The 15839-nt window shown below is 35.9% G+C and overlaps 2 protein-coding genes across 4 annotated transcripts; one reads left to right on the top strand and one right to left on the bottom strand.

Annotated features, from left to right (window-relative positions):
* Positions 1-1521: 1521 nt before the first annotated feature.
* Positions 1522-10393, bottom strand: rabgef1 (RAB guanine nucleotide exchange factor (GEF) 1). The gene is made up of 9 exons (XM_028467542.1): positions 10272-10393; positions 8767-8959; positions 7782-7993; positions 7280-7446; positions 6304-6388; positions 5744-5876; positions 5359-5450; positions 3800-4056; positions 1522-3711 (listed from the first exon to the last, which is right to left on the bottom strand). Exons 2-9 carry the CDS (start codon positions 8943-8945, stop codon positions 3295-3297), a joined length of 1542 nt encoding a protein of 513 aa, XP_028323343.1. The 5' UTR covers positions 8946-8959; positions 10272-10393; the 3' UTR covers positions 1522-3294.
* Positions 10394-10782: 389 nt separating this feature from the next.
* Positions 10783-14540, top strand: LOC114476078 (uncharacterized). 3 transcript variants are annotated; one of them, XM_028467336.1, is made up of 4 exons: positions 10783-10831; positions 11877-12137; positions 12967-13260; positions 13871-14540. In XM_028467336.1, exons 2-4 carry the CDS (start codon positions 12006-12008, stop codon positions 14459-14461), a joined length of 1017 nt encoding a protein of 338 aa, XP_028323137.1. In that variant the 5' UTR covers positions 10783-10831; positions 11877-12005; the 3' UTR covers positions 14462-14540. The 3 variants fall into 3 exon arrangements, with proteins under 3 accessions (XP_028323137.1, XP_028323138.1, XP_028323136.1); XM_028467337.1 differs by having other exon boundaries at positions 10795-10831; positions 11971-12137; XM_028467335.1 differs by lacking the exon at positions 10783-10831 and having other exon boundaries at positions 11798-12137.
* The last annotated feature ends 1299 nt before the right edge of the window (positions 14541-15839 follow it).

Consider the following 15839-nt stretch of genomic DNA (forward strand, 5'->3'; position numbering starts at 1 on the left):
AACTTAACTTAACTATATTGTGTTTTTAAATTAATAGTGTCACTCATTCCACAATTTAACCCCTAGAACAGACAGACATCTTCGTTTTAGTTCCAATCTTGCTTTTGGTAAAATAAACATAAATAGATATCTTAGCTGTATTTGCTGGTCTGAAGACAGAAGTATTTTTGAGTAGAGTACATTGACATAATTTATGGATTTTTTTTTTTTTTTTTTTTTTGGATTGTTCCAATGCATCATATAGATTTGTCTACATGACCGATGACTATTGCTAATATTTATCTTAACCTACACAGACTGCATAAATACTACCAACTATAAACAAGTATTACAGAAGGCAACCTTCAAGAGATATCCAAAATATGTTTTTTTTTTTTTTTTTGCTTGAGGCATTCGAATGTGATCCATGCAGAAGCTTCTCTCTCAGACATGCAGATCTAAAGCCATCATCAGAGCAGGGGGAACTGACTGCAGGTGTTTCCATTTGTCAGGATTGTTGGCACATAAAAGGGCAGGAGTCGTCTGCCTTTATTTCAACCTGTCTTTTATCTGTCTGTGTGGCATCCACAGCCAGAAGGCAAAATGAGGACCAGACATCTGAAAGTGAAATGGCTCAAAGAAGATTTTAAAAAATGAAAGAATTCCCTGAAATCGACTGCAGATCAATCTATGGAAGAGAGGTAACAATGCCTGCAGAGACTATTGCAGAGGGTGAATGTATATTTTTTGGAATGAAAAAGAAGAAAGGTAAGATTTTAAATGTAATATAGCGTTCAAACAATGAGCACGGTAACAAGAAGATTGTCTGGAAAGTTGGATATTTTCTCATCTTCTCTAAAATCATAAGTAGCATCACCCGATGCATTAAAGAGCTCCACAACAACCACAAAATCATGAATTTTAATTTGAACCTGTATATGGTTTCAACATCAAGCCGCTTCCATGTATAAAATGACAAACTGTCAGTCTATAAATAGCAATAAAGCAGAAATTCAGCCCCTGCTTGTGTTGATCTCACACTCAGAAGCTTGTCGGTTTATTTATGGAACCTTCAGAAACCAAAAGCTGAACAAAATGCTTCACAGAGGGAAGAGAGGACAAATGGGAGACACGTCAGATAATGAGAACTACCTCTATTTAAAACAAATGATTAAATATTGAGGATTAAGAGGCCAAAGTGGCAGAGGATCGGTAAGTAGCCTGAGAATTTAATGAAAGAGAAGGATCTGATAATTAATGGAGAATAGTTTTTCTAATATCATGCTTACTGGTTTCTTGTAATGTAAATGATACATAGATAGAAAAAAGAAACACATATAACAGATATTGGACAGGCCTTTGCTTAAAATGGGTTGAAATAAACAGGACCACTATCAAATCTATCACATTAAATAACTATTCTATGATGTTTAACAATGCCTGTCAATAAAGAAAAAACCTACTTATGTCTAGTGGTTTTATTTGCATGAGTATAGTGACATTTTTATATAGTACTACAAAAAAAAACTGGATGAAAAGTGGTGTGGTTCACCATGTTATTGTTTTATTAGTTTGTATTCACTCAAAAAAGAATTTATTGTGGTTTACACTTGTCTCAAACAAGTACAAACTAACAGATGGTGTACATTTTTACTAATTAAAACATTTTCTCACTCCAACAGGTGAAATTTTCATTTTATATTTTGTAATTGTTCTTAAAACTCACACACACATACTTGAGCAAATCATCTTAGAGGTCTAAAACATACCATCCATTAAATTGTTGGTTTTGGTTGATTTTAGCATCATTTTACTTCTAGAGATGTTTTGTTAATATAATTTTTTAATTTTGAACAAATGACTCGTGTTCTTGTTTTACTGTAACAGAAAAATTACAGCACCTTTTTTTTTTAAAGTTAGTTTAACACTTTGTGACGGTAGTTAAAAGGAACACCAATAATAGAAAAGAAAATGATAAGCACCCCAAAGCGGGCAAAAACACAACAACAGAAATCTGTTTTACATCACACAATATATTCAAATAAATGTATGTTTGTACCTAAATCACATTTTTAAAAACAAAATAAATAAATTAAAAAAAACAGGCATTACATGACATGTCTTTGTTAAGAGTTGATTGCTACAGTTAAACGGTTCACATAAGTTAACATATTCATCATCTTGGTCACTTTGTTATACAGGGCAAATATTCAATACATGGCTCCAACATGATGTATTAACAGAAGTGGGAGTGGAGATGAAGCAAACTGACCACCATCAATTAAATAACAAAGTGATTGAAATGCCTTTAACATGGAGTGGTTAACAAAGTGTTTTTTTACACAGAAACACACCACAACAATACTGTAAATGTCACTGACTAAATTTCAAAAAGGAAAAAGAAAATTCCTCATAAATGTGAAATCATCTATAGTTATTTGAGTCCGTCATGTCTGATAAACATTAAAAGTAAAACAAATATTAGTTTACATTAAGTTCTGGACATTTTACAGTCTTACTTTTTGTTTGAAAGGTGTGAGTAGCTTTTTTATTATTGTTATTATTAATAATAATAATGAAAAGGTTTAAAAACATTAAACAAGGAAGCTTTTGCTAAAATCAAAGACATTATTTACCTTTAAAACCTTATTTCTGAACAATTTACATCCTATAATATTAGCATCTTTAACATGCTAGAATTACAAAAGAATTAAACAGTGTTGTTTCTTAAGCACACTAATATGTTAATAAGCAAACTGTAATATGTGTAAAAAATGTATTTACACTTTACCTTTCATTGAATGGTTGTTTTAATTTATTAAGTATTTATTGCATAAAAACAATCACGCTAGCATACAAAAAACCTATGTGGTACAATTAGCTTTTCTATCTTTTATTCTTATGTTTATCAAACTAAAATAATTCAAGTCATTTTAAATATCCCATAATGTTGTCTTATTCTAATTTAAAATCAGATGGGGAGGAAATGTACGATTACATGTTTTGTTTTTTTTTGTTTTTTAAATGTAACCTGGTGTCCGCTTTCTTTGTTGGTAATGATAGCAACATTAATTTCTTGACAATTTCTCGACAAATTAGTTGGTTAAATATTGTTTACTTAATGAGAAAATTCCATGACCCTGACTAATTTTCTCAGAAAAAAAAATTCACTCTTCAAGCTTCACTGCAAAGTTTAAAAATTAGCTGAGACTCCGTAACTACTCTGGGTATTTGTGATTATTTTAGGCGCTATTATAATAAATATATAGTAGATGTATTAGACGGAGTACTTTTACGTGCAGAGGTTTTTCTTCCCTACCCAGCAAACACCTCTGGTGTGAGGGGTGGGGGTAGGTTGTTTTCAATGTTGTTGGTGTCAATGGCTGAAACTGTGCGGGATGGAACCTGCAGAGGATATCTCTCCAAGATGTCGTTAACTTCCCGCTTCACGTTCTCAGTCCAGGAAAGAAGGTCGGCTTGGAGCTTCGCAGCAGCTTCGTTCAATGCTTCCTGTCGCGTGCTGAGGTCTGACAGCATGTCCAGGTTGCGATTGAGCTGCACTAAGACAGGATTGGATGGCATGGCGTCGGATCCTGAAGCCGAATCTGTCACGTCGCCGTTTGAGCTGCTGAATCGTGACGACGCTTGGCCTGACATGTAGCGCTCAAACTCCTCTGGGGAAAGGTTCAGAGACTGTGCGTCCAACTTCTCGATGAAGGCTGCAGCACAACACTAACAAGAAAACAACAGAAAATCATCACAAAAGCTAGACAAAAAAAAAAACCAGTTGAGAAACATTGTTGACTTAAAAAAGACAGACCAGGTTAGTGAAGTAGTATCCGTCCTCGCCGGTCATCAGCCGGCTGGGGATGCAGAAGCGTGTGATGTACTGGATGTTGGACTGCAAACGTGGAGGGTTGGCCTTCAGGACGATGTAGATGAGAGCCGGGAGGAAGTCGTCCGCCGATGCCGGCTCCTTCTTGGTGATCCTGATGGCGCTAAAGATGTGCTTGCTGCAGCGTGTGATGCACCCCAGTTTGTCCCGAGGAACCCTCTTTGAGTCCATCTCGATGATGTCTGGAACAAAAGTGAGACGTGGAAAATGAAGAAGAGTCCTGTTTGCAGAGTTTCTCGCTTGCAAAAAAACCTACATCGGGCAATGGATCTTTGGGATCCAACAGATCTGGGATTTTAAACAATTCAAACTTCCACAGAAATATCATGTTTTAAAATAATGTGCATCTATAACGGGGGTCTCAAAGTCATTGTTGTTCAAAAATAGAGCAATATATCAAGCTTTCTATATTACAGACAATATAACTTTTTGTAGTTATGTACAAACAATTTTATTTTCTCAAAGTATCGAGCTGAGGAAGAGCGATATTTTAACATTTTTATTATCAAAGATTTTGTGGAAGTAAGAATGTATATCAGACTTGTGCATGTATTTAATATTAATTGATGTATGTAAAGTAAGTGAAAATATGTTTTAAAAACTGAATGGAAAATGGGGGTGGGAGATAATAAGTGCTACTTCATTCCACTCCCTTTCGAGCAGTGTATTTATTTGTTATCGACAATATTTATGTCAATAACCATGTAGGCTAATGGAAACATGTATATACACAAACTACTAAAGCTTTTTCTGCTTGTATTAAATTGCTCAAAATAGCTTATTTCAAACATTAATAGTTAAATATAAAGATGTATCCAAATTGCTACTTCAGTTAGAATATAGTTTGTAAATTTCAATACACTTTATTAAAAATTATGAATTATTTCATTGCTACATGCACAGAAAAATGTTTATAACATTAAAAAATTAGGTAAATTGTTTTTGTACATGGGTCAATGACGTTGCGTGTACAATTTCTGTCCAGCTGCATTTGTTTCAATTAAAAAAGGATAAATGCATTAAAATATACCCTATATGTAGTATCTTAGTATATATGCGATCACTTTGATTTTTCAAAACAACATTACTCATCTGTAATTTATTGTGTTATTTAGAGTTTCAAAACATCATGTGGTGTGAGTGTCAGGATAAAAAAATATATTTTAAATTACTCTAAATCTATTCAAATTTATTTAATGCTCTCTTATTGTAGTGTATAAACATACTTAGTATTTATATTTTCATTCCCATCATAATATTCATGCAAACTTTGCCAGATGATGCCCATTTTATGAAATAGCACGTGGTGAATCTCCTTATAAGTCATTGACCCACATGCAAAAGACGGATAAATTCCTGTTGATATACTTTAATTACTGAATATTATTCTTTTTTGGAAGTTATTAAAGGAAATAATTATGAATCAAATGTCTGTGTCCACTGAGTTAAATCCACTTGACACAGACACAAAGTGTGTTTCTGACCTGTTATAGCTTTAACTACATTCTCAGAGACTTCTGGGATTTCTTCATCGAAGGACACACACAGCATCTGGATGGTGACCCAGTGTAACGCCCTGCAGCAGAGAATCAGCACAGAGACAAAATCATGTACAGCCAGCAACTGTGTACGCATATGCGAGAAAATCACTTGAAATGAGGCTGAAGGCATGAAGAGTGTGTGATCAGCTGCACAAACCCAAGCAGACTGCTGGAGATTAACTAAGAATGTTGTGCTGAGGAGCTTTCAGAGGGACAAACACTCACTAAGCACATTCTTATGTTACACACAGAAACACATTTGGTTGGTTTCTCCAAGCGAAACTGATCAAACTTCCCTGTTTCCATGTGAGAGCAGAGCTTGGCTCACCTTATTCTGTTCTGAGTGGCTAAATCCTTCTTCTCATCATCTGTGGTTTCTGGGCAGAACACGCTCTTATACAGACGAGTCATGATGTATTTTTCCACTTGGTCCATCACCTGCTCAACAGACTCTGAAGAGACTGCTGAGCCAAAAGGGAAATATTATTAGAAGTTGTGCTGCTTGTGCTGCCATCTGCTGGTTCCTCTCTTCTGATGCTGCAGCAAAACAGCTTTGTCATTGGTAGTTTTCACTGGATAGCATGCAATTGCTTATGCACAAAATGAAATAAAGAAAAAAACCCTGAATGGAATAAAATGTGTAAATAAAATAAAAGAGAAAAAACATCAAGTTAAATAAATACTTACAGAGCATCATCTATTCTATCTTCTAACAGTTGGTGTTTTAATTCTCTGGATTTACAAGCAAGTATGACATACATTTTTCCCCATAAGAAACTTCTTTAAAACCTTCTGTTTTGGTTCTCATGGATATTAAAAACTGCACTTTCCCTTTAAAACCTAGTAAATTTTACGTCATGGTGGATGATGCGGATACTGTAACCTGACCTTTGAAGTGGCCGATCAGACGATCCGCCAGGTTCTGGTAGAAATCCTGAACACACTCGGAGAGCTCATCAGCACCCAAGTCATGCTGAAATTAGAATTGAAAACAAACTAATTGAACATATTGTGACATTCTTAGTCAAACAATAGTATGTTGGTATTAAGAAATAACTCAAGGTAACATGTCTGTGAAGGTTCTTAGTCACCCAATTGATTGATTCTGGAAACTTAGTCAATGCACCTGGATTAATCTCTGTAAAATGGGAAAAACCATCTTTGAACAGAGTACAGGGGTTGAGACACAATCTCTTCACTCCTCAATACCAATCTACTTAAATCCACTGATACAAGGGCTCATTTATTTTCCCAATGAGCCACTCAAAATGTTAATCAATGCTAACCAAGTCCACAGTATAAAACCTAAACTCCAAACTAGTCACCTAAAAACTGAGGAAGCCTCAAGTTAGCATTCAGCTTGCAATACCAACACAAAGAAGAAGTCCAGACGTGTTCAAAGTTAGACTTTTCAGTTTATATTGAAGTAGGGGAAAAAAATGTGAAACAAACCAAAATGGGAAAGCAACAAAGGCTTCTGAAGTGGATAAATGGATGTAGACTGGGTATGAATGGGTTGAGGTAAAGAGGTCCAACTTATTGTACAAGAACAGAAGAATCAACAACATCCCAGAAACATAAACCAAGATAATCAGTCAATAAGGCAAAAATAAATACAACAGCAGCAGCAGCAAAGATATTTTCACTTATTCCTCTCAAATATGGTGTAATCAGTGTCAGAGCATTGAACCAACAAAGGAAGAAAACTATGAAAAAGTCTTTAATTAGAGACCTATACTAATGCTTCATGAGGCTAAGATGGAAGAAAGGTAAACAGTGATGTCTCAAAGCAGGAGGACATGAGTTGTCAGGTATTGATCTATTGCTTTTGTGTTCATGCATGTTCAATCTGTTATTGGTTTACCTTCTTGTTTGAAAGGCTTATAAGGAAAGCTCGACACTGCTTGTGGATGTCTCGTCCGGGTTTCTGAAGGTTCTTAAGGAAGTCCATGAAGTCTTTGGAGACTTGGTCTGTATCAAAGCCGGCATCCCGGCCAATGGATGGACTTGGAGTCTTTCCCTCCTGGCTTTCTGCACAGGGAAGATCACACATGTTTAGATATATTAGGGATGTGAACATAACTAACTGAATTATGTTCGATTAGTCACACTGTTAAATGCAATATTTATTACATTACTTTGAAGGCAGTGGATTGGTTTGCACATCTCTACTGATAACGTATTACACATTCACGACAGGTTTTTCCTCTCATTTTTATAGTGCGGTTTGAATTTTAAAGATTTGTCTGACACTATTGCTCAGAGTTGTACTGGGTGTACTGGTTTCTCTGAATCATTAAAAAGAGGAAATGTCACTTAAACAGGAAACTCTGACACGTGTACTGAGTCGAAAAGTATTTCAGTGCCTTTTTTAGCTGCAGTGCGAGATGAGGGACTGAAGAACTTCTTAACAGTGGTGACTTTCCGAGTCTTCTCGTTAGTCTTCTTCTCTTCAAACTTTGAGAAAGGCGTGAGTGAGGCGTGTGCTTGGGGTTGCTGCGACGTCGCGGCCGCGGAGTGAGACTGACTCTGAGCTCCCTGGATGCTGGCGTACGCGGCCTCCTCCTCACGTTGTAACCTGTAAGAGGAAGACCACACAGTTGGCCAGGGTTGTGGTCAATGACAATTGAAATTGCATAATTGATCATTAATTACAATTATGCCATAATTTTAATTGTAATTGTATTTTTTTTAATCTGTTGCTTATCGTAATCGTAATGAAATTGTAACTGAGTTTAGATTATTGACTTTGTAATTGTAATTGCCGATAAAATTCTATACGAATTGTCAATTATAATGTAACACAAAACTGGGGAACCATGTTACAGTTCTACACATATGTAGTTAAAAATTATTAAAATATGATTCATATCAAGCTTTCCCACATTTTACCATTTAAAAAAATTTAAATCGAGGGGTATACTGACACACAAAAGGCTCAACAGCCCACACCAAAAATATTACAACCTATATTTTCATTGATTAGGAAGCCTAACAAGGTGAACAATAAATTGGAAAGAAATTTGATGACAGATATTTGTTTTTAGTGTATTTTACAGCTGATTTCGGGCCAATTATCATAAGAGATGCTAACAGAAAGCTAACACAAGAGGAAGGTTAACTTTTATTAGGTTATTTATGTCAGGCTCAGTAATTGTGATTAATTGAAATGTAGTAACTGAGAACAGAATTGTAATTTACTTTCTAAAGATAAAAAAATAATCGCAGTTTAATTGTAATAAGGAAAAAATGCTTGTCACTGTAATCATAAATGAATTGATCCCAACCCTGCAGTTGGAGATGTTTAGTAAGCAGACACGTGGAACGTGAGGTTGATTGTGTAGCTCTTACTTCTCTGCCAAGGCCCAGTCATCCTGGATCTGTTTCTGTCGCACTTGCTGGTACTCCTCCCTCCAGCACTTGGAGCACAGGCCCTGCCATGCTGCGTTGCCATAGTAACCGCATCCCTTCTTGCAAAGCAGGTCCGACTGGTCCACATGTATCCCCCTTCGCTCAGTGCGCCGACTCATGATGCCTAGGCCACCTGTACGGAAAAACTCACGGTCTCAATAATGGTCAAACCTCACATACATACAAAACCTTGTCTTCTTATTACACTAACTATAATGTACAAATGGAATGTTTGATACTGAGGAACTGTCTACTAATAAACCATGCCAATATAACAAATACGGATAAACTGAATGTTCCTGTTTGTTGCCATAATCCAAATTTATTTAGTATTTATAATTCCTGCCACACACACTTTACCTCTTTTGGGTCTGTGTCCTTCTAAACAAAGATATAAAAGAGAAAAACTGAAAGAAGTGTTTATAGGTAGGAGATATTCTATCAGCTGGACTTTGATTCCTTTGTTTTGCTCACGTGTTTTTTTTGTTGTTTTTTTTTACTTACAGCTACATTATTAGAATGTTTAGGCGTGACTGGCTCAGTGTTATCTGTGTGACTTATGAGCCCTGAGTCAACTGGAATTGACTAATGCACTGATTTCCAACGCATGGCTCCAGACCCAAAAACGGGTCATGGAACCAGACCAGTTGGGAACACTGGGCTAAAGCAGTGTGTATAGCCTTCCCAATAGATTATATCAAAATTTAGTTCAGAATCAGTTGTGCATATAAACACAAGAAGTGTGTTTATATGCAAAAATAAAAATTAAATAAATAAATAAATAATAATAATAATAATAATAATAATAATAATAATAATAATAATAATAAAGCTATTAACAAATGTAGCTGTTATAACCGTGTTATTAATGATAATAAACAACGTGAATAACTAATTCCTCAGTCATGTATCTGCATGAAATCCACATGTATGTAAATGAAACAAATACAACATCATTTAATGAAGCTATATCAATCATATTGTAGGACAGTAAACCACCGCAGAACATGTGCACAGGGAGAACATGCAAACTCCACATAGATTGACGTTCTAGAAGCGATTCCAACCTCACAATATCTGTTGTTAAGAGCTCTTTGTTTTACAAGCCTCTGGAATAGCGGTTAGGACAATAACACGGTTATATTCTGCTACTGAGCTCGGTTCGCACAGACGATTTAAAAATATTTCACAGCACCTTTAGCACAAAATTATGATTTAATGAAAGCATGCATAGATCCCTCCTGCGCTGGGATAATATCAATAAAACCCATATGCCTATTTGTCCTGTGTTTCATGGTTGACTTTCGTATATCGTTAGAATGGAGGTATTCCACCTTAGCGTTTTAAGTCAAAAACAACACAGGTTACATCAGCGGACGATAAACACACACGCAGTTTTGCAACATGTGTTTAGTCGTGCAGCCATGGTGTGTATCGGTACTGACCTGATTTGCTTGTTCCAGCGATCTGAAATAGGAACGGGCTGATGTTATGCTTTGATTGGTCTTCGTTCTAATCAGTAACTATGTCGCCGTGTTCCCCGGCGGTACCGGAAGTTGAAGAAAATAGCGAAATAATGCATTTATTATAACATAACATAACATAACATAACATAACATAACATGACTATATTTCTGTCTCATTTTAACATTTCAAGCCACTTTTTATTCCTAAACAAAAACATGACATAGGAAGTATTATTGTGACGTAACAGTGGAGAGAGCTATAATTCATTGAAGTGTTAACAGTCATTTTTCAGGCGGCTATGACTCTACAATGAAATAAAATAAATAAAAATATCGCATTTTATTTTTTTTTTACTATCCACCCGCAACCTATGCAGTCGGACGCCAGTCAGTATCTAAAACGAGCACCAATCAACGCATAACACCGCGAACGCTTCTCCCTCCTATGACGAGGTCGAGTTTTACAGAGGGCGTGGTTTATGACGTCTCCCTGACGACCGCACGGAAATCTGGTGATTGAGTAGCGTGACCGGAAAACGGTAGGACTGATTGGGTTAATAATTAATACCACAATAAAATAACTTGACAGATAAAATGCATGAAGCACCTTATTATTAAATGTCCATTTGTTTGCATGTAAGCAGAGAATATTTCATCAATTTATGTTAGAATGCTTAAATTTACATATTACGTAAAAGTTTTCATTTTTGGCTTTACTTTACTAAAACTACATACATCCTTTTCCGTGCCATAACCCAGATTACATGTTATCCCCAAAACATTTGCAGTAAAAACATGTTTGATAGTAATCATCTACCATGATTATTATGTAACATAAGAATAAGAATGTTACAATTATCCATCAATGTAAAATAAAATCCTTTTAAAGAAATAATTAGACATCATGAAACAATATCCACCTTTATTACCAAACTGTCTGATTACAGAAAGCCCTGTGATTGAGAGGATATGATGGACTTCAAAGCAACAGCAGTGGGACTAAAATGGAAAACCAAGAATCCAATATTAAATATTGATTCCAATTACAGGCGGACTTTAGAAAAAAAAAAAAAAAAAAAAAAAAGAGAAGCCTATTCACTAGATAACTGCAATAGTATAATAAGCACTGGTAAATCTATTTAGGAAAAATGTTTTAAAATCACATATTGAATTGACAACTTGTAATGCCTCTTAAGTAGTTACGTGAGTAAAACAGAAACAAAATAGAAATATAGAAATTTAACAGTTATCTGGTGAGGTCAGATGTTTTTTCCACAATTTAAAAACAGGGAACCAGAATGAAAAAGAAAACTTGTCAGACGCTCTCTGTTTGCATTTCTGCAGCTATCGTAGCACTTTATTTATATTATGACCAGTTATTTTCCTTTATATCAACATAAAATCCATTCTTATTTTGGGCAAATGGGTCATGCAGTTAAATCTGTCTGGTGATGTTGATAACATCTCAGTAACTGGGGCAAACAAACACAGAGCTGCTGACACAGATACAGCTCAGCACACTGGGACACAGACATGATCCTGATGGGTCCAGCTCCATGCCTTCCTTCTCCTGCCACTGTACAGGAGCTCTTCTCTGTGGCTCGAGATGCCAGCATCATCCCCAACATCTCCTTGGACCCAGTCCTCACCACCTTCCTGTCTTTGGACTCATCCGCAGCACTGCAGCACCAGTATGCCTTCCTGCAGCGAGGAATGAGCATTGAGCAGCAGATGGCATTCAACCTCAACCTCACTGCTAAGGTGGGGGGCACCAAGGTCACATATGGGGGAGTCGGGGTGGTTGCTCTGGCTTTATCCATGCTTTTGGAGCAGGTTGCTCAACAAGTAGGTGAAACTACTTTGTTTTCGTCAATGTTTGCGTGAACTTAAATTAATATGTCTGAGATGAGGAAAAGTAGTTAATTATACCTTTAATGATTTAAGATTGGATTTGATTTTTTTACCCTTAATGCAGTTGTTTACTACTACACAGCAAAGGTAAGAATTAAGAATGTTGTGTTTACATATTAGAGTGACACTCTAAGGAATATATTGCAGGAGCTTTAGTGTCAATTAGGGTTGTCGAAAAAGCCTGACATCCCCACATTTTTTGTTACTAACACCAAACTAAATTAAACACTAACAACAGAGTGAAATTAACTCTAACAAATCTTAGTGTTAAATTGTTACCACCACCACACATTGTTAAATAACCTTCGACTCTGGGTTGACATATTTATGCATACTTCAAAAGTGTCAATTGTATACAGACAATTTCTGTGTGTCAAATTTAACACCATAGAGGTAAAACAACACTGTTTTGGAACCCTCCAGCAACGATAAGCTTAAGCTATGACCTAAACAGAAGTAAATGATCAAATTCTTCATATAATAGAACAACTGAGCTGTTCCCTTATAAGAAGCAAGTTTATGATGTCAAGTAAGTAATATGCTAAAGAGAAATAACCCTTTTTACACTCAATGAACTGCCTGATACTTTATTGTTGGGATCAATAGAAATAAATCACAAATCTCAACAAAAGGAAATTAATCAATCAGTTTTTCAAACTTCAACGAATTGTTTATGTTACTCTACTTATTTGTAATCAAAGACTCACAAACTCCACTTTAAAAATAATCAATGTGTTCAAGTATGCATGTTTTTTTTTTCCAGGTCCAATCACAAAGACCAACAGAACTCAATATAACATCTCAGCCGAAACATATTTTTGGCATTAGCACATCATCAATAATTGGTTCAATCATCCATGACTACATCCGCCTGATCCCCGGTATTGCCAACGACGAGGAGAGCATGGCGGAGAACACTGAGCTTTATGACAACGGGCTGAAACTTGAGCTGCTCGACCACTACGAGAGGATGACTACAAAGAAGAGGATGAGTTCGGAATCCATGCAGCAGTGGCTGACAGGAGCTGCTTTTCACTTGCACATGAGGATCCACCAGGTCAGGAAGGAAGATACTACTAGGAACCAGTAGATGCATTACACGTTGGTTCTCATACTGTGCGACCCAAAATAATGACCATATTTGATGCAATCCCCAGTTGAAACTCTTCCCTCCTTTTATATGCAACAAACTAATGTTTTATCACATTGGAATATTTAATATTTAATTCCTCTGAGTTGATTTGCACACAGATATTAAGGTATCATAGGAATGCAGAATTCTGGTGGAGGGATTACACACCCGCCATAAACTGGTGGGTGTAAACAACATTTATATTTGATTTAGGGGGTTGTGCACCTGGTAGTAGAAATCCAAAGTGCTTCAACATGTCTGTTGTCAACCAGCCAATAGTCAGTGTCCCTGACTGCCAAACATAGAAATCTGAGCATGTTTACACAAGGACAGGGCTTCACACAATATTGTTTTACCAGATGTAAAAAAGAGATTTAGTGAGTTAAAAGATTTTTATAGTAAACCTATATTTTTTCAGCCTTAACGCCAGGCAATCACAGGCTCACACATTGACACAGTCAGTGCTTCTTCATAAAAAAAAAACACTAAAGGTTACTCCCAATGAATAAATGTTTGCACATCTTTCTGCCAACAGGTCCGACTTCACTCTGTGCCATTAGGATCTGTTCAATCTCTGCGGTTGTCCTATAAAACAGGTTGGAATCGCCTGGTCCAAGGTTACACAGCATATCTACACAGAAACATTCAGGAAACTGAAGCTCCTGAACCATCCAGTGCTTCCATCATTAAAAACTCAACCAGTTTCAACACTTTTCTCTTTCAATTTAGTCAATCTGCTAACTTCCCTAAACTCAAACACCCCAACTCAACAGACAAATGTTGCAAAACAGGCGGAACCAGTGAAGACTTAGTACTTAAAGAAACAAAGGCAGCCAATGAAAGCAGTGTAATTAGGATAAACACAAATAAACACAACTTCACTGATCACAGCCTTGCAGTAGAAGAAGAAGACAAACTTGGACTGTTGGTCATTGAGCCATTAAGGAATATGAGTCACAATGTCCATCATCATCCCTGTGAGTCAGTGGCCATTCAGCAATCTCTGGTTACCCGGATTATAAACTCCATGGACCTGGAAAGGAGTCGAAACTTTTTCCTTTACCCAGAGAAAGTTTTCCTCCGTCTGATTAGGCAGAGGTCCGACTTTATGGTGACGACTGTCTGACCACTGACATGACACAGTAGTCTGAAACAGCAGAATTTCCCCAAATGTATTTACTCTTGGATGCTCTCACTTTTAGAATCTTCTCCCCTTAGGGCATTTCTGTTAATTAAGGATTGCTTTGATTATCTCACCTTGGTTTTTAGCTTAAATTAATTTTGCTTTCTGTTTTCTTTTTGTCCAACTAATTCTAATGACACAACACTTTGGTTGAAAAATTATTATCATTTAAAGCTTTGAGCTATCCTAATTGTGTTTTGTGTTTACTTTAGTTATTTTTCTAAAATAAAATAATAATAAAAACAACAACAATGTCAGTTCTATGTTTGGTTACTGAGTTAATAAAGTCACACCCTCACTCACAGACACATCTGTTACTTTATTCCTCTCACCCAGATGTAGTTGGTTTCTTTACAGTTATTTAGCCATACCCATGTAACCTATGTTGTAAATGACTAAAACTGTTTATGTCTACAAGTACTAAACTATTAACACTAAACCTGTGCATTTTATTCTTCATTCGTAGTCTTTGTTTCGTCTCACCAGACCAGTGAAATATTTTCACAACACCACTCATATCTTAAAACAAGGAAATCAGTTCCACTGTGATCAAATCAATCAGGTATGTTTAAACACATATACCTACATTAAATTAAATAGATGATATTACTGCAATGGTACATCGTGTCGTATGAGACTTTCTTGGCTAAAAAAATGGAATTGGTGCAGTTCTGTAGAACTTCTGCTTATTGCAAAGTCCGATTTTCAGTATTGCACTATAAATAAAATATACTTACAAAAAATATTTTTTTTCAATACTAGCTGAAATAATTCAACGTAAAAAAAATAACCAAAATTACAAAAAAATTATATAGGCTGTTGCTATTGGTCCGTGTCCGGAACTCAGACAATTTTATAGTTCCGGCATTTCCTGTGTGCATGCGTCCGCATGCGCAGTAAGCCGAATGACGGTTGTTCCGTCACTGCCGGACCCGCGTTCTTCTAGCTATAGTTTCGTCAGTTTTATTTTAGCCCTAATCCTAACCCCAACTCTATCCCTAACCCAGGAAATACCATAAAATGTTTCTTTTTTTCGTATATGTATTTTTCAAAGTGGAATTTGCAGTGTTAAATATGTTAAAAATTAAAATAAAATAAAAAACCTAACCCAAGAAATACCCTAACATTTTTCTTTTTTTGTATATGTATTTTTAAAGATGAAATTTGCCGTGTTAAATATGTTAAATTAAAAAAAAAAAAAAAAAAGATAATATATGATAATGTTGTTTTTATAATACAGTTTTACAGCTCTGCGTTAGGGATTAACTTCAAAAACTGTGCAGGCGATTTTCGCGGCACAGAAATGATGTTTTAGGGCTGC

This window comes from Gouania willdenowi, chromosome 14, assembly GCF_900634775.1.
Source record: "Gouania willdenowi chromosome 14, fGouWil2.1, whole genome shotgun sequence".
Taxonomy (NCBI): domain Eukaryota; kingdom Metazoa; phylum Chordata; class Actinopteri; order Blenniiformes; family Gobiesocidae; genus Gouania; species Gouania willdenowi.

What these genes read in the sequence shown, in the direction of transcription:
- rabgef1 (XM_028467542.1), bottom strand. Translation starts at nt 8,945, where the DNA reads ATGAGTCGGCGCACTGAGCGAAGGGGGATACATGTGGACCAGTCGGAC. An exon ending in TGTAGTTAAAGCTATAACAG is followed by an intron (nt 4,057 to 5,358) that starts GTCAGAAACACA and finishes CTTTTGTTCCAG; the next exon opens with ACATCATCGAGATGGACTCA. An exon ending in GATACTACTTCACTAACCTG is followed by an intron (nt 3,712 to 3,799) that starts GTCTGTCTTTTT and finishes TTTTCTTGTTAG; the next exon opens with TGTTGTGCTGCAGCCTTCAT.
- LOC114476078 (XM_028467335.1), top strand. Translation starts at nt 11,826, where the DNA reads ATGATCCTGATGGGTCCAGCTCCATGCCTTCCTTCTCCTGCCACTGTA. An exon ending in TGGAGCAGGTTGCTCAACAA is followed by an intron (nt 12,138 to 12,966) that starts GTAGGTGAAACT and finishes TTTTTTTTCCAG; the next exon opens with GTCCAATCACAAAGACCAAC. An exon ending in TGCACATGAGGATCCACCAG is followed by an intron (nt 13,261 to 13,870) that starts GTCAGGAAGGAA and finishes TTCTGCCAACAG; the next exon opens with GTCCGACTTCACTCTGTGCC.